The 18359-nt window shown below is 37.7% G+C and overlaps 2 protein-coding genes across 2 annotated transcripts; both read right to left on the bottom strand.

The window, feature by feature from the left end:
- Positions 1-56: 56 nt before the first annotated feature.
- Positions 57-9400, bottom strand: asah2 (N-acylsphingosine amidohydrolase 2). The gene is made up of 20 exons (XM_014975641.2): positions 9286-9400; positions 8808-8887; positions 6148-6291; positions 5547-5723; positions 5271-5398; positions 4833-4910; positions 4179-4299; positions 3798-3923; positions 3633-3719; positions 3437-3541; positions 2893-2974; positions 2689-2804; positions 2442-2536; positions 2293-2332; positions 2109-2207; positions 1751-1846; positions 1159-1308; positions 1015-1071; positions 802-890; positions 57-480 (listed from the first exon to the last, which is right to left on the bottom strand). Exons 1-20 carry the CDS (start codon positions 9398-9400, stop codon positions 252-254), a joined length of 2214 nt encoding a protein of 737 aa, XP_014831127.2. The 3' UTR covers positions 57-251.
- Positions 9401-12894: 3494 nt separating this feature from the next.
- Positions 12895-18126, bottom strand: LOC106909296 (microfibril-associated glycoprotein 4-like). The gene is made up of 6 exons (XM_088001046.1): positions 18104-18126; positions 17439-17616; positions 16917-16955; positions 16644-16740; positions 16401-16568; positions 12895-15462 (listed from the first exon to the last, which is right to left on the bottom strand). Exons 1-6 carry the CDS (start codon positions 18124-18126, stop codon positions 15209-15211), a joined length of 759 nt encoding a protein of 252 aa, XP_087857172.1. The 3' UTR covers positions 12895-15208.
- Positions 18127-18359: the final 233 nt, after the last annotated feature.

Genomic DNA, 18359 nt, shown 5'->3' with positions numbered 1-18359 from the left:
AAAACATCTGCAAAGACAAACAGAACAAACATGTGAGGAGAGAAATAAAAGAAACAGAAAATTACAATTGTTTTAATGGAAATGCTACAGAATCAAGGACAACAAAATATTCTTACCAATATACACAAAGCAATAAATTTATATTTCATAATTTGTTATTTAGAAATATTATTTTTCTAAATGTGTTGCGTCTCACTCCTTAAATCCAAACAAACGTTTCTGAGATCCCGATGGAGGAAGTTCTTCTGCGATCAAGAGTTGTGGTTGTGGACCGGCTGGTCATGTGAGTGATAGTAGCTGGACCCGACCGAGAAGACGTCGGACGAGCCTTCGTATGGCGTGATGACGGGACTCAGGCCTTTCAGCTCTTTGTAATGTCCGAAGTGTCTGATCCTGTAGGAGCCAGCAGGAGCGGAGGAGGGGATGAACCACTCGACTGTGGCGTTGTTCTGTCGATTCGAGCCCTTTAGCCAGTGAAACCTGCAGAAGTTACAGCAGAGGCTAACTTTAGTCTCAGGTCTAAAGTAAATATGTTTGGTTTTAGAGCATGCCGTGGTCAAACTTTGTACACCTACAAAAAAAATAAAAAGGTTTTCTCTTGCAATTTGTGGCCTGAAATTGCTAGGTCCCAACTCAAAACTGTTGAAAAGGAACATTTCCAAACCTCCTATAGTATTAAGTCACAAATGGGAAAAAAAAATACTAACAAACCACACTAAACTACACTGACGCAAGTTTCGGCTAAGTATCCTCTTCATGTTTAAGAACATTGAAATGTTTTTTATTTTTATATTACATTACCTGGTCTCCCACGACGCATCATTGTAAACAACCTCCCAGTTTTCTGTTCTGTTATCGTAAATCTCCACTGTGACAAACGTCTGGTCTCTCTGCAACAAAGAAAAACAAGTAGTAAGGATGAAGACAGTCTCACAACAGTTCTGCAAAAAAGGTAAAAAATCAACAGCGTCTGCTGCAGAAAAAAAACTAACAAAAAACAAACTCTTTCCTTACAATGTCTCCTGAATGTCGAGGATTTCCTGCTACAAATGTGACTGAGACGATGTCACCCTAAAAAAAAATGATGCAGAGTTTAATTTAGATATGTACATAAAAAAATATATCTGCATATAAATATATGCATATAGGGACTCTTACCTGCCTGTAGACGGGAAGGACTTGCTCCAGAACGTCTCCGAAGCTGCTGTTCACAGGCTTCCTGTCCACCGCTGCTGGAGCCATTAAGTTAAAGAGGTTGCTTGTGAAGAAGGGAGGCTCAGGGCCAACAGGCAGCTCTGACACTTTGTCCTGAAAACACAAAAAACATCTGTGCAGTCGTGGGAGTTTCATGCGTTTGATTTTTTTTTTTATATTCGTCATTAAAGCGTCGAACATCTGAGATTTTCAACCATTCATGATTTTCTAAAATCTTGGTAAAATCCAGATGTCAGAGCAACTCTTTGCAAAATTTTAGTTTTTAAAAACTCTTTCAAAAAAAAAAAACTGCACACAACTTTTTTTCTGATAACCTAACATCCAGTCTAGAGAGGTGATTTTTTATTTATTTATTTCTTCCCTTTACCAGTTTAAAAAAAAATACACTGTCCTCCTAACTGTAACATTGATCACTTAAAACGTCAGTATCTTCACCAGTTAGAATTGACCAGTGATGAGGAAGAACATCCCTAACTAAAAACTTATTTAAATGTTTTTTAAGATCACATCAAACGTATTCACTGCCTGACCACACCTGGGCGATGGCTTTGGCCAGTTCACGGTACTTGTGCAGGTAAGCGGTGAGTGTGTGTGGACCGTAGATGGTGGACGCTCCTTCATATCGCTGCACCTGCAACACACGGGTGGAAATTTGTTGGGCTATATCAGAAAGTAACTAGAGACAACTATCAGGCCATGAAGAAAATCAAAAAAACTCTCACCGATAACTAAATTTGCTGAAGTCGTATGTAAGACGTAATAGGACTTAGTGTCTTAAACACTTGATTTAGGTTCATTTAGACCCCCCGCTATGAATCGTTCACATTTTGTCTCGATCTTGTCTGCATGGCAGACTGATTTTAAGACGACACATCTGACGACTGATCAAATACCTGGTACTCCTCGTACGTGGTTATGTAGTGAGTGTAGACGTTACTAAGTCCGGCAATCACCACCTCTGAGTTCCTGAAGGTGCTCACCGACGTCAGCTCCTGATAAACAACAACGTGTGTTAAGACCTCAGCATAAAGCCACAGAACGAGCTGCAAAAACATTTGCGTCCATGTCGGCGCTCACTTTCTTGACCGCTTCTCGCAGCCTCCTTCCTGACATGGTGCTGTGGAAGCAACCACATAAATAAAGAGCATATAAGCAGCAGTGCTACCGACAAACTTGCGGTTCGCAGTCGGCTTCTTTATGGTCAACTGAGGTAAAAGTATCGTTACGTCATTTCTCCAGGGACGGCGACAACGGCCACGGATCCGACAGTGATGATCTGAACATCCACAATCTGAGGATGCCACGGCAGAGGCCAGTTCATCTGAACGCCACGAAAACACAAAAACGCTCAGAATGCTTCACATTTTCGATCTCTTAAGTAAACAGAAGAGCAAGCGTTCACAAAATGACTGAGTATCACAAATATCATTTGTTTATACTGCGTCTGGTCATCTGAATTCTGCTACGTTTCACCTCGCCTGTGCTGAAGAGGATGGGTTTGGGATGATGACATTCCTTTGTCTGGTTGGACGGCGGCCCCACCAGAGCATCCCTGATCCCGTCCCAGAAGGGGTCTCCTTCCACAGCGCCTTCACGCGCAGCGAGAGTCACAAATGAGGGGAAAGGGCGACGTTTCATAATGAGATTTAAATGAGAGCAAGACGACAATAAAATCACCTTGAGTGAAATTCAAGTCTCCTCCCCCGTCTATCGTTCCTGCTGCAAAACTGTGACCCAGAGCTGGTTTACATGTGCTGACCTAAAAAAAAAAAAACAGCACACATACTGTCGATATATTTTGTGGTAGCAGAAAAAAATCTAGTGGAGGCAGAGTTTGAATTAGTAAACTCATATATTCATAATAATCTATAAAATCATGATTTTACTAAAAGTTTATTCTATTAAACATCCTATCACTCCGGCTTCTGTCACCAGATTTATCTAAGACATGTTGCACAAAACTAAAAATACAGATAGAAGCAATTTGCAAAATAACAACATTCCTTTCAGAAATGAAGCATTTGCAATAAAGGATGATTTGAAAAAGTCTATCTAATAAAAAAAATTAATTACAAATTCAAATATAATATTTTAACAAATCTGAATGCAAAGGGTGCTTGAGTTGTATTAAAAAAACCATGTACAAAATAAATACATCAGGTCCTAAACTTTATTTAATAATTATGATCATTCTAAATATGTTTTATGCGTGTCTCCTGACCGTGTGCGTGTCGTTGACCTTGACAGTCACGGCCGTCATGTTGACCCACTGATGAGCAAACCGAACTGGACCTGTGACCTCTTCCACTGCATTCGCATACAATTCCTGCAGGGGGCAGCAGCACACCATCAGACACTTTTTTTTGTAGAACATTTTGAATGTGAGCTTCTGCTTTCACAAAAACCTTGTAATATACCTTGGCCTTCAAGTAGATGTTGTGTCCAATGATCCTTGTGCTGTCAAACATGTCTTTTCCTGGCCCGAATGCCTGACACATTTTAGTCTGAAAGAGACGCACTTAGTGCTCAGCTTTTAAAGATGGCAGTTGTGTGTATTTTTATACGGTGTGTATTTTTTTTACCCCGCCAACTGGGCAGGAACTGTTGAGATAGTCACAGGGTAGCCCAGTGTTCACACAATAAGGTCCTCTGGTGTTTGGAGTGACGTCGCCAAGGTTACTGGAGGAGAAACCCGCGACAAAACCTCCCTGAAAACATACAAGTACGAGAGCTGCAGTGTAAACTTCCACGAAAATAGACTATTTGAAATAAAGTAACAGGCAAGTTAGGAGAGATGCAATAGACTCAAATGCCAGTCTGAACAGATGTGCTGCTTGTTGAATAGTTACAAACAGAGGCTCAACTCATCAGTAAAATCAACCAGTGGGGAAAAACAGACCAGTGGGGCTTGTCTTTGAATCTCCCTTATAAATTTATTACAAAGTAATGAGTGTGTCCTGCACCTGTCCAGGCAGCTCTCCAGGGTTCTTGTCCTCCTCCAGCAGGTAGGAAGCATAGCCCATGTTATCGCTGCTCACCATGCGATTGGTGTAGTTCATGCTGACAGCATGCACAGCAAACCAGCTGTGGACATAGAAGCTTCATGTTAGGAGAGGTCACAATTAACTGTTATCTACATGCACATATTCAACTTTAAACTGTTTTACAATATTTTTTCTTAACAGATATTAACAGAAAAATATTTGAAATTTTTACTCTGCAGAAAGCTGGTTGGCTGAGTGGAACGTGAAATCAAATTTAAACTGATGAAGTTTAGAAAGGTTTATTTGTGAATGATTCTAATGGAGAATATGAAAATCTGACATATACGTTTAGAGACACAAGTTGGATGCTAGTTTGTGGTCGATTCTAAAAGACAGAAGTCCGATAAAAACCTAAAAGTTTACGAGGTCCCCTTCAGTTTCTATGGTGCAAAAATGATCTGTAACAGTTCAGGCTGTCGTCAAAACAAAAGAGTGCAATAACCCTGGTTGATAATCCAAAATGAATATACTCATCAATAATTTACACAATATTAAAACTGAAGATATACTTTCTTTAGAAGGGAACATAATTATGCATTTGCTCTTCTAAATAAAAAAAAAAAACATCTTTACCTAATCATACCAATCCCGTCGCCATCCAGATCTGTGAACTTCAGCACCAACACGTCTTTGTCTGTGTTCGACTCGTACCTGAAAAGTTAGTACTCATTAATATCTGGATACATCTCTTTATTGGTGCAGACAGATGTCCTAACCCTAAATATCCTGGGTTTCATCTAATGATTTAACCTAACATGTGCTAACAATTTAAAACACCTAATGGTCAATTTGATATGTGAATAAAAATAAAGTACATTCTCCAAACCTTTTTCAAAAATGTTTGGAGAATGTACAGAAAAAAAAAAAAGCTAAACATCAACAAGACAGACCCATTAACACAGTCGACCAGTGTCGTCATAATGAAACAAGATGAACAAAAGACGTAAAACCAGGCGAGAAAGGCAAGAAATGTTGATCTCTATCTCTTTTACTGTTTTCATCCATTCATACCTTTTCCGTTCATCCTTTGGGTTGTTCATGTAGGAGTGAGGACTTCTGTTCAGGCTGCTGTCATCCAGCTCCCCTCTGTTCCTGTAAATCCTGCCCGGCTTCATGTTACTGTGAGCTATGTCTATGCTCTGAAATAAGATTTAAATTAGTTAAATAACTATGAAGATGTTACAGATGATATGTTTTTTTGTTGTTGTTGTATATCAGAAAAACAAAACAAAACTGAAATACATTATTTTAGGTAACAGGAACCAGACCTCTCTGGTCCACACGAACCTTAACGATGCCGTTGACCAGAGGCTCCACAGCTGCCTTGATGTACCCCTTACTAGTGAGCATAAAAAGTGTGTACTGGAAATAGCCTGCCGGTCCGCAGTGGGTGTGTGTCCCACTCAGAACTACGTTGTCATGTCTGTACAAGTCTCCGTACTTCTCCTTCAGTGCCTGAAGAACCTGAAAACACAGAAATTTGTACAGGAACTATAATCCTGACATCAACCAGGTTGTGAATTCAAACTAATCTGGACAGTAAAAGCAGCATCGTAAGCCTTCACTATGATTTATGTAGGTAAGATGTACAAACCTAACCCACTCAATTCCTTCTCTTTGCTTGCAATCATGTCATTTTTTTTTATTGTTTATTTGTCTATGAATGTGTGTGGAGCAGAATAAAAGTGGTCATTTGGTATTTACCTATGGGAAATTGTTGCGTTACAGCAGCAGAAGAGACATTTTGAAGAAAACACACATAGTAAATAACAGTATGCACAATATGGGGATAATAACAACACAATCTGTGTAAGGCATTTAGTCCATCATTTCTCTGTACACAAAGTAGAAGATGTGTGTGTGTGTGTGGGTGTGTGTGTCTGTTTACCTCCAGCTGCAGCCTCTGAGAAACCATCCCGACATCAGCGGTGACGAACACAACTCTTCGACTCCCGTCGTCGATGATGAAGGCTCGACTGTACAGACGTGTGTGTATTCCTGCAGCTGTTTGTTGAGGGTTTGCATAGCCCATCTGAGATACACAGAAAAAACACGTTTTGGGAGGAGGATCATGTTAGGAGGATAATTCTAGCATTTACCCTCACAGAATTGTGGGCAGTGGTGATCAACGCTTGTGCACTTAAAGATGAGCTTTAAGTTCAGTCTGTGTTCTCTGGCGCAGTGTTAAGAGTGGAGTTGAATAACAGGTGAACATTCAGCTGTATGGTTTTCCCTGTTTCTATAGCAACACAAATGTTTTGGACGGTTCACCTGCTATTATCAAACTTATCCGACTCCTAATAGAGGATCCAAAGATACTGCCAAAACCTCATGGTTTTGTTTTCAATCTTCTGTAGAGTTCTGAATCTGTCTCAGGCTCCTGATATGATCTCTTGAGGATAAATTAGCCTCAGGGTAGAATGCTAACCTACAAGAGATTCAGCTAGCTTGAAGAATGGCTGGAAAAATTAGTCAACACCATCCAGATGAGGGTAGACCAGGTCACCTGCTTAAAGGCCTATCAGCAGGAACCTGTTGGTCAAAACCTGGGGCTTGGTCAGGCTCAGCAGAAAAGCTATCAAAAGCCTCCTATGCTTTAGCCCAGTGCCTGCAGGAAGGAACAGTGATTGGGCAAGTGAAATAGGGGGTTTGGGTATCTTGATTCCTGGTGGCATAATGTGGGAATACAATATGATAATCTGTTACGGAAACTGTTTTAATTTGGAATTTCCAAAGAATCCCGAATCAGTTCCAGACAGATCCTGCAGCACAGCGTACGACTCAAAATGTGTTTAATCTCACACTTATGAGTGTATAATTTTTTTGGATTATGACAACTAAAACTGAAATAAACTGCGGATATGAGATTTAATGATTGCTTCCATCTGAACTGAAACATGTGTCTGCTGTCTTCTAATCAGATTAGAAAGTCTTTATCAGGTTGCTTTCTGATCCAACCCCTTCACTTTAACACACTCCGACATCTCCTCTCCTGTTTTCTGGTATCTCAGCACATGTGTCGTGCAAGATTTCTGACGCGTCACCATAAAGGATATCAGTCTAACACACCCAATCAGTTAAAGGGGCGTTCTGACTTCTACCGACTTTCCTTCTTATGATGTTGTTTGCCTGCTTCAGATGTGTGGACCATTCAAACGTCAGAGCCAAAGGAGTTTTTCAATGATAAACTGCTGATAACTAACAGATAAGAAGTCAACAACCAATGGCCCTGAGAAATTAACCCTGAATGAAATTGTGACCTCAGACAGGCTCTGCTGTTATTGTCTGTATCTGATTTTCTGTTTTGTCAGCGCTGGTGGTGTCTGGGATTGGACAGAAAATTTCAGGATGTTTAGGGATTAACTTTTCGGACTTTGCCCTTATCCTGTAGGATATCTGAGATTGAACATGTCATTATCAGTGCAACATTTTAATTCTGTTATAATTTCAAAGTGCCAGTAAATAATGATGTTTATGGACTTATTACATAAACGGAAACCATAAAAGATTCCACTGCGAAGACATTTAGTCCAATGTTGTGTTGAAACCAATCAGAAAACTCACCAGAAGACCAGCAATGAATAGAAAGGTTCTCAACAGCAACTATTGAAACTATTTCTTTATAAAATGAAAAGGTATCGGAATAATTGTGATAAACAGATTCCAGAAGCAAAATGCACTAATTTAAAATGAAAGATTCGCAACCTGGGATGGGTTGATTTTGATTTAAGCTGGTTCACAAGCAGACTTGTGATAATGGACTGGGGGTGTATTCAATTTGATTTAACAGGGATGGTATCGACAGACAATCTTATCAGGCAAACCGTTTGAACGTCGAACAACCACATCCTGAAGAAGATGCAGTTGGTAGATGAAATGGGATGTGACCTGCTTCTAGGTCAAAATATTGGTCCTGAAACTCGTGAAATTTTCCTGACCGCCTATCACAGACCACAGTCAAACACTTCACTCTGGTAGGCGGTGCCTCTTTCAGCAGGGTAATGCTCCCTGCCAAAAGGCTGATCTGACAAGCAAAACAATGTGTTTGAGGTGATGAATGGGCCTCAGGTTCAATCAAGCAATATGTGGTGGTCAATGAAGAGTGACCCACTGTGACCACACACATTCCAGGAATTAAAAAGCATTTGCAGGTACCACAGCGGCCCTTCAGAAATCCAGAAAAGTTTATACCTAATCAGAGCTGTTTCAGCAGCAAATAGAGGACCAAAACACTGGCAAGTGTGCTGATTGTAGATGACAGTGATCCTATAGATGCAATTGACTTCCAGATTTTAATTGTTCCCAAAAAACACTATAAAACTTTCAGTACATGTTTAGCAACTGCATGTGCTTTTTGAACTTAATGTTGCCTTAAAGTAACTAAAACCAAACATGGAGATTAAAAAGCAAATGTTATTATGTAAAGAAAGAAACCGAAGCATGGTTTTTGTTCAGCTCTGAACTTTCCTTCCAAAGCTTTGTAAACTAATATGAGCAAAACATTTCATACAGAACACTTTTAAATATTTGGTATGGTTTGGTACTGACCAGAGGGATTTCAGCTGGCGGTCCGGTGCAGTCAGATCGTCCTACTCCAATCAGGTAAGGCGTGCCCTGAGGCCCTGGGGCTGGAGGACAGAGATACAGACTGAGACGAAACGACTATTGTCAAGCTTATAGTTAGATTCAACTCTGCAGATACATTTTTATGCAATTCGTCAGGTTTAGATTTTCAAAATCAACAAATACATGTGCTGAAACATTCAGCAGAGAACAACCAGCATCACGCAGTGAGAAAATGTATTAATTATTATTTTATTTTTTGCCAAATGTAAATATTGGCTTTTAAATGTGTTAAATTGAATAATTTTTCTTTGTTTTCTCTGGTTAATGTCTGTATGTTTCTGCGTCAGGTTTTTAAAAAAAATCTCATAACGACACGACACAGTTGAATTCCCTGAATGTCTCGGCTGTTTTTAGCGAACTGGACACAGATTATAAATGTTTCAGCTTCATGTGTATTTACCTGCGTCTTTTTTGCCAGTGGTCAGCACTACAATCAGTGCCACACAGACGGCTGTCATGATGACGAGCAGAACGATCAGCGCCACCTGAAGAGCTGAACACCTCCTGGCTGCCATGCTGCCTACATCGCAGGAGAAAACAAATAATTATCAGTCAGCTGTGTAGCTTCAGATCATTCATTTAATTATCAAAATGTGCTGCAGTCTGTAGGGAAGTCATATTACAAAATAGTAATAAAAAAGGAGGAAATAAGCAACATGTATGTTGTATTTTCTTATCTTGCAAATTTGGTAAAGTTTTAAAAAAAATAAAACATTGAAAAAAGTTAATATTTCCTTGCAAATATTTATTGCCATGTATCAACTATTGCATCGGGTAAAGAAGAGTGGTTGGACTTAAAAAGAAAGCAAATAGCATAAATTACTTTAAGGAATAATTTATATCTAAACACTGTTGTCGCACGTTACCAAGAAAATAATCGTAAGCATAGTAATCTCTAATTGTTGCAAAACATGGCGAAAAGGTAAAATATAAAATAAAAAAATATGTTTTTTGTCAGAAAATATCAGATGGGAAAAGTGATAGTTTCTGTGAAACTTTGCATCAGATATATTTCGTCTTATTCAACCTTCCTTTTGAACATTAAATCTAATCTGAAATCAGTCTTCCGCCTTGGATCTGAAGATTTCTGGGAAGCACAGACAGATTTACTGATGAAGAGAAAGAAAAGAAAAGAAAAATATTTAGGAACACAGGTAGTTTTTACCCACCTTTAGACAGAGAAGCTTCAGCACCAAGCAGAGAAAGTTTGTGATTGTTTATTGACCTGAGCGGTGCTCTACGGCTCAGAAAGTCTCCCAGCACTGAACGCAGCAGCTGTTATCTGCTGAAGGTTGTTCCACAAATCTGCAGGTTCGCACTTCAAAGGTCAACAGCTGAGCTTCAAACCGCTCTTAGATCTGATAGTTAATTTCAGATAGAACCAATTGCACAGCTGATAAAGATGCTATCAAAATCCATATTTAGCTGAACCACCAGAACTATGGGCTGAATTTGCACTGTAAATATGTATTGTCTGAAATAATGGAATAAGTCAAAAATGATTTTTGAAAAAAACAATCAGTCATTGGCAAACAGTGACTGAAATTACTTTTGGCAAAAAAAAAAAAAAAAAGAGTTAGGCTATTATTATAGGCAGGTGACGATATTTAGTTCTGGTAAATTCTTAAAGCCTATTGATCAAGTTAATTGAAAAGGAACAAACCAAAGTTTTCCCAAAATGACAGGTCAATTATTTTAAGTAGTCATGCAATTTACACAGGTGTATTTATATTTTTGATAAATATCAGCTCTGGGAAATTTGTTGTCATTTTTGAAGAACCATTATTTTTATTTCTATTTTTAGGCTTAAAAAAATGTTTGCAAAATTTTTTTATATATTTTCATCTGAAATATCAACCTTTCTCCTTTCTCCAATAAATTTACAGTGAATATTATTTTTCCTTACAAAAGGTTTTGAGCTCCCTTGCAATCAATTTGCAGATGTACCCTGGTCTACTTTGTAATGACGATGTAAAATTGCATGCGTACACAGTCAAAGATCCTTAGTGAACATGTGTTAGTACTCTGCACTGATCTAGTTTTAATAAATGTTCCACCAGCAGAGGGCAGAGTACATTCATCGTTCTGATTTGACTGGAGGAAAACTGTTTTTATTATCTTACTTTCTTTTCCATGTTTACGGTTTCTGTTAAATATCTCTGTATGCTAAACTTCACAATCTGATCATATTTTGTAGAGGTAACAGCTGACTGACTCATGCCTCTTCATTCTCTATCAGTTTGTCAAAAATTAGTGTATGGCAGGTGGAACATTAAATCAATCTGTTTCTTTACATCATTTAGAAAAATGATGTAGATGGAGCTTTAGTTTTGTTTTTCTTTTTTGTGGTTTTATTCATAGCTGTAAAACAAATTAAATCTAAATATTATGTTAAGCAAAAGTGATTTAGTAATCCAGTAAGAAAAACTGAATAAGACATCAACCTATTTATGTTTCTACATTTAATGTTGATTTTTGTGTGTGTGTGTGTGTATGTGTGTGTGTGTATGTGTGTGTGATATTATAGGATCTTTCTATATCAATGCCTTTTTTTAAATTTTATTTTAAGTTTTGTTATTCCTTAAACAAAATGAAGCCACTCAGAAAATGTTCTGGTGGACAACTTGACCCTGATAAGTATCTTTATCTTTAGCTGAATTTATTTTTTAATTCAGAACAACAACATGGGCGCCAACATGATATTGTTGATGTTTTTACTCGAAGCCTCTTCTGTTTTGGCTTTGTGTAATACTGCAACCTACTGGAAACAACTAATAAAGCAGTGTCCTGATTTGAACTCTGTGAGGCTCCTGATAATTTGCTTCTGGTTTCATAAAGCAGTCAGGTTTGAACCATGCTTTAATGCTTTATTTTTATGAGAAAGCAACAAAAGGCTACAAAACATGTAAATAGAATTTGGTGATGAATTCAATTGTCACAAAGCAATAAGATGTTTATTTGAGTCAATCCTCTCTAACCCAAAGTGAAAACTTTTGAGGTGTATTTTTGTGCTCTTTCAATCAGTTTTACATATTATTTCATATTTCTCACATACAAGGACTACATATAGGTTGGAGATAATTTTAATTAATAACTAAACATTTTTCAAGACAATTTATTTAGGTTAGCAGTGTTTTGATCAGGCAGCGACACAGCCACCTAATTTTCAGAAACATTGTGTTTGGATTTGGCTGAAATGTAAAACGGTTTGGTCAACTTCAGTAGTGTTTAAATGTGCAACACACAACCTGATTATTAGCATTATGAGACTGATTGACTGACTGTGACTAATTCAGCATATTAAACATTTTCTCCTGAATATAACAGAGATGTCATTCTCCAGCAGCAATGAGGAGAAACATGATCTCAGCTGAAACCATGCAACTTCTTATATTTTCACAGAAAAGGCAGCTCTTTCCTGTCATTAAGCATTTTCACTATCACAAATGTTCACTCTCAACGAATTAATTTTCATTCTTTGTTGTGTTCAATGAGGCTATATTTCATTTTAACCCACAAAAACATACAGAAAATAGAAGTGTAAAATTGTTCTTCTTAAGTTAGCTTCAGAGTTTAAATAACTTTTAACCTTCACTGGAATTTGTGACTATGTCAGTTAATTAAAAAGTATGCGACACAGAGCTAGCACAGCAGATAAAATTATTTTTTAATTGACCAATAGCACATTTTAAGGAAGTCAAGCAATGTGTTGTTGGGTAACTTCCACAACAACAGATAACAGAAAAAGAAAATAAATAAACTATAAAAAACTGAAAAGCCAAAGACAATAAGGTGTAATTTAACTGTTTCAATTGATTGAAATTAGGAAGTTGTGATGCAGCTCTCCAAGAATAAAAAGACTAGAAAGTGAAAGGAAATGTTCGGATGATTTCAGCTACGAATTTATATTGAAATTAATTTCTGACTGAAGGCCAGCACATCATGGCCTTCAGTAACAACTGTTAGGTATTTTTCTTGAACCTACATAAAGAACCACAGACAACATATATGAATTTTAAGGCAAGACTTTTGCAAAAGGAGAAATCTCCGCCAACCGCCTCTCCAGGCCGTTCACAGAGAGTTCTGATCTGCTTCCGCGTGAGCCCCTGTTTTATTGTCACAAGCAGAGCAGCCAGAAAAACAACAGAGGTCGTAAAACATTTAACCTAAACAAACCAGCAACTCAGTTCCAGGTGTGATAACTGATCTACGGTCTGAGCCCGGTTCAGCTCTAGGTCAAACTATCAACTAAGGAATGGGTAGATAAACACGAGAAGAATTTAAGGTCTGAGAACCACAAAGTTTGACTATCGCACATGAAGATAAACAGTCAGTCGTAACCTCCAGGTCAGTTTATACACACATAAGGAAGAGAACACTTTAAACTAAAAATCACAATAATACTGATTAACATTAGACTGAATATGAACTAAAGTAATAACAAAATGATAATACCAAAAATCTCTATCATTTCCCCCTTTTTATCATTTTACTATGTGTGTAAACTTTTATGCAAAAGCCAAGCATAGAAAATAAAAGAAAAGAACCAATAAATGCAAAAGTTTTTTTTTTTTCTAATCTAAACACAGAAAATACACAATGAATAAATGTAATATAATGAAATAAATGAAAAATAAAAGAAACAACAAAAAATCAAATGCAGGTTACTCATCTCTACAACCACTTGTTGTAGGAGTCATTCAGCAAATGAATTCATCTGTTTATTGATTACAGAACTTCATCACTGTTCAGAAAACCATCAGAACTCGAAACAAGTCATCTTCAGTTGTCTCATAAGATGCCTTTGCCAGCTGATAGTTGATAACAGTTGTGTTAATTGTTTTAAACATCATATTTCGTAGACAAGGAAAAATGCAACTTGTGAACAGGCAAAAAAGAATCAAAACACCCAGAATAGGTGTTTCAAGCTTCAACAGTAAATTCCACCATGGTCTGGAAGTGAGCCAAGAAAGAAAACCAAAAGGAGATGATCCTTGTGTTCCACTTTCTATGTAATGTTTAAGTTCCTCCAGTTCCTGTTTCATCAGGCACAAAAGTACAGCACGTTGGGCCAATGATTTTAGAAACACCTCCCTGAGAGGCTGTGAGGAAGTCCAGTACAACACGGTTTTGCAGAACCATCTTTCTCAGTACAGTCAGCTCTCTCACAGTGCCGTTGGCTGTGTACTGTTGATGAGTCGCAGTAATTCATATCTGTTGATCTCAACGTGGCTTCGAATCTCACCTACTCCGACCCAAGAGTTCTGATCTGCTTCCGCGTGAGCCCCTGTTTTATTGTCACAAGCAGAGCAGCCAGAAAAACAACAGAGGTCGTAAAACATTTAACCTAAACAAACCAGCAACTCAGTTCCAGGTGTGATAACTGATCTACGGTCTGAGCCCGGTTCAGCTCTAGGTCAAACTATCAACTAAGGAATGGGTAGATAAACACGAGAAGAATTTAAGGTCTGAGAACCACAAAGTTTGACTATCGCACATGAAGATAAACAGTCAGTCGTAACCTCCAGGTCAGTTTATACACACGTAAGGAAGAGAACACTTTAAACTAAAAATCACAATAATACTGATTAACATTAGACTGAATATGAACTAAAGTAATAACAAAATGATAATACCAAAAATCTCTATCAACAACATAACATAAGCTCATATTTAATTTGACAAAATATAATTACTTTAGACTTTTATCACAAGGAGTCATGATTTCCTTTGTAGTATATCACCTCATTTGCACAACTTAGGGTGAATATACCAGATGCGAAATTGTCAGGACTTAAAGATCTCTAAATAATTTTTATGATGGTAAAATGATGATGCTGCTATTGGAAAAGAGTTTACCCAATAAAAATAACCCACAGATTTTGAGATAAGAGCCACAGAAAGAAATCTTAATATGAAAAACAGGAGATGGTTGCAGAAATAATAAAACCCATGAACAATGTGATGCTCTGCTTGTTAGGATTTAAGTTTTCTGATTATTTTGGGGGTTTTTCTGTTTATTGTGATCCTGTTCCCTGTGAGTCTCTGTGTTGTCCTGTCTGCTCCCTAATTGTTTCCCAGGTGTGTCTAGTTCCCCTAATTACTCACTGTGAATATAAGCCCACCTGTTGTCTCTGTCCTTCGTTAGATCCTTGTCAGTTGTCTTCGTATGTCTGTAGTCAGTAGTTCTCAGTTGAACTGGTTAGTCCTGAGCCACAATCATTATTAAATTCATCATCTTCATCACAACCTGGGTCATCAGCGTTCTCTCTCACCACCACAAACCACAACTCATGACATTGCTAAACATTTATGCTGCCATTTTACTGAACAGGGCGAATCTTAAAGCTGATGGCTTTCAATGAATAGTCGTAGCCTTTCCATGTGGACCAATCCACTCCAACAGCGTAGATGGTACCATCAGCCCCCCAGCGGTAAACCCCATTGGGATTGTTCTTATGACAATCTTGGTACCAAAACCCCCCCAGGTATTTTCTAGCACAATTTGCTTCAGAACTGTCCTGATCTTTGTCAAAGGTGGAAAATTTGAATCCATTATGAGGACTTAGAGAGTCTCCTGCAGAAAGAACAGAGATGAAATTAGGTCACATAAACATTTCAGTTTAAATATTATACAGAAATAACTTAAGTCTTTGCCTTCACCCTCTAGTTTTATGTCTTAAAATGAAACTAAATGCAACCAACTGCCTTCAGAAATCAATTATTGGAGTCAATTCTATTAGTAATTGAATGTAATTTAGTACCTTTACCATTTAATATCAGTATAAGGGCCTCAGAGATGTGATGGTGAACATAGTGAGCAAAACACACACAGAAAAAAAAACATCATAAAGACCAAGGAGTGTGGCAGACAGGTAACAGAAAAAGCTAAGGTGAGGTTTAATTGAGGAGCTTCAGAGAAGAGAATCTGTCAACACAAATTTTGCCTTTCTGGAAGAGTAACAAAGAGAATACCTTTACTGAAATAAAGCCATAAAAAGTCTTGTTTTTAGCTTGCTACAAGCCATCAAACAGACACAGCAAACATTTATTTATTTATTGCTCGACATCCAAAACATCTTATTCAGAGGCACATCGTCCTAAAAAAACCATCAACACAAATGTGCTTTTGGCAGCATCAGAACAGAGGTTCACCTTCCAGCAGGAAAACAACCCAGGGCAGAAATAAACCAAGACATGTTGATGTGTTAAAATCTAGTTCAAAACTAGTTCAAATCTAGTTTTGAACTAGATTTTCCAGTTCAAAACTTGAAAATCTATGTCTTCTGATGATCTCCATCCTGAGCTATTTTTGAAAAGAGGGATATTTAAACAACTCAGTCTGTAGACTTACAAAGTGAAAGGTAGTTCTACAAAGTAGATGGAAACCAAACTTTTTAGATTTCTATATGTGAACAAAATGTAAATCATGTACAATTATGGATAATTATGCACAATTATTTTGTGTTTATCAGAGAAGAGATAAATGAGCCTGTGTCTCTAACACATACTCACCTGCACCTCCGTCACTAAATCCAGAAACATGCAGAGTATATCCATAAGATTCTGGACCAACAGAGAACGAGGAGTAACGAGCGTACGCCTTATTTCCTTCAAAATCCTCCATGTCAACCAGCAGCTCATACTTTTTCCTGAGACTTAAGTGGAAGAGCCTTTCCAGACCTAAAAAACCCCCAATATTTTAATAGTTTATTAGTTCTTCTTAAACTTCACGGCTGTTTCAGTTTCAGGTCTCACCAAGCCAGTACTCTCCAGCAGCAATCCCAAAGCCCTCCTTGTAGTAATTCCAAGGCCTGTAGAAGTTCACGGAGCCGTCCATCCTCCTCTGGAACACCTAAAAAAAAAACCCACACAAACCATAACACAACTGAAAATTCTGTTCTTGAATCTAATATTGAACTGAGAATGATTGTTCTGCATTGAACGAAGCTCAATGCAGAACAACTGGTCATATCAGTGAAGATCAATCTGTCTGAAGATGACAGGAAACTGAAGAGTTCAGACACTCACTGTCCACCGTCCTCCCAAAGAGCTCATGTCACAGAACACCTGCAGAGACACAAACAGGAAGGTGCTCAAGCCTGCAGCTCTATTGAACCGATAGAAAGCAAAGCCTAAGATTCACTTCAGCTCATTGCTTTAAAGAACAATGTGAAAATCAAAGATATGACAGTAACGTTCCTTCCTATGGTCCCTTTTTCCTTGGGTTACTGATGCATTAAATATTCCAGTATAGATTGTGAAATCCATAACTCATTAAACAATAGATTTGATCCAATAGTAATACAAGAAACTTGTTAGGACATAAGACAAAGATACACCTGTTTCCAGCTGTGATTTACACAGCTATTATGTCTAGGTTTAAGCAACCTAAACTTAAACTTCAAATCAACAATTGTGATTTAGGAATTTTTTGGGTTGTGATAGGAGAGGTAATTCTGTTCTGTGTCTTTTTTGTGTACATTTTATTCTATGAGAACAGTCTAAAGTTGTGAAATATTTAAACGTCTTCTAATATTCCTTTTACTCTACCTGAACAGCCGAAGTGGCCCCAATAGGATAGATAGTGTAAACTCCGCTGGGTTTTCTGTTATCATGGTTATAGATGTCACTGCAGTCCAGAGGAAGGACAAGAGGCGCACAGCTGACCCATAGAGGAATCAGGAAGAGCAGAAGAGCTGACAGCAGCTGCAGAAGAAAAAATGCCAACCTTTATTAGAAATGTTATGTAAGCACTTATGAGAAATATATATATATATTTTTTTTTTCTTCTTTTCATTAAATGTATATAAGATATAGACTCACTTGTGAGAGGTGGGTAAAAACTTCAAGTCATTAGATTCCAATAATCTAAGTGTTTTGTCGCCATAACAACTTATTGTAGATATTCTTCAATCGACACAAGATCAAAATTATCCGTACATTAACATCTGCTCGTCGTTGGATAAGTACCCTTTAGTTTCAAAGAAGTGATACTTTTTTATGTGGCCACCAACAACTTCTGGTATTTTTACAACTGAATTTTTGACCACTTTTCTTGGATTGGCTCAGTTCAATTGGTTATTTTATTGACATAAACATCAATATTGAAAAAAGCCCCACTAGTTTCTTTGCAGTAAATTAAATAAAAACATGCTATGTGATCCTTTAAGTAGTTTCAATATACCTTAACTACATCATAACCAATGCAACCCTACAAGAGCTGTAGACTCACCTTCATGTTCCTGGTTGTGCTGCAGGAATACTAGGGATGAAAACTGTCAGGAAATGTTCCTCCGAGTTCTGCTACAGCAATCTGATGTCAGTCTCTGGTTTCTCAGCAACTTTTATAACCAACAGACTAATAAATGGTCGACATCGTATACCCAAAAACACCTTAGACTTTGTGACATTGTATTCATGAAAATCTGGGTTAGTGGAACAATGTCTGATTAACATTTAACTAGTGATCAG

The sequence above is a fragment of the Poecilia mexicana genome, unplaced genomic scaffold (assembly GCF_051168715.1).
Source record: "Poecilia mexicana isolate PSO_F unplaced genomic scaffold, ASM5116871v1 scaffold_19, whole genome shotgun sequence".
Classification (NCBI taxonomy): domain Eukaryota; kingdom Metazoa; phylum Chordata; class Actinopteri; order Cyprinodontiformes; family Poeciliidae; genus Poecilia; species Poecilia mexicana.
Note: the sequence above shows the minus strand (reverse complement) of the source record. Positions and strands in the feature narration are given on the sequence as shown.

What these genes read in the sequence shown, in the direction of transcription:
- asah2 (XM_014975641.2), bottom strand. Translation starts at nt 9,400, where the DNA reads ATGGCAGCCAGGAGGTGTTCAGCTCTTCAGGTGGCGCTGATCGTTCTG. An exon ending in AGACTTGAATTTCACTCAAG is followed by an intron (nt 2,805 to 2,892) that starts GTGATTTTATTG and finishes CTGCGCGTGAAG; the next exon opens with GCGCTGTGGAAGGAGACCCC. An exon ending in CCACGTACGAGGAGTACCAG is followed by an intron (nt 1,847 to 2,108) that starts GTATTTGATCAG and finishes CGTGTGTTGCAG; the next exon opens with GTGCAGCGATATGAAGGAGC.
- LOC106909296 (XM_088001046.1), bottom strand. Translation starts at nt 18,126, where the DNA reads ATGAAGGTGAGTCTACAGCTCTT. An exon ending in AAGGTGAGTCTACAGCTCTT is followed by an intron (nt 17,617 to 18,103) that starts GTAGGGTTGCAT and finishes TTTCTAATAAAG; the next exon opens with GTTGGCATTTTTTCTTCTGC. An exon ending in ATTTAGTGACGGAGGTGCAG is followed by an intron (nt 15,463 to 16,400) that starts GTGAGTATGTGT and finishes TTCTTTCTGCAG; the next exon opens with GAGACTCTCTAAGTCCTCAT.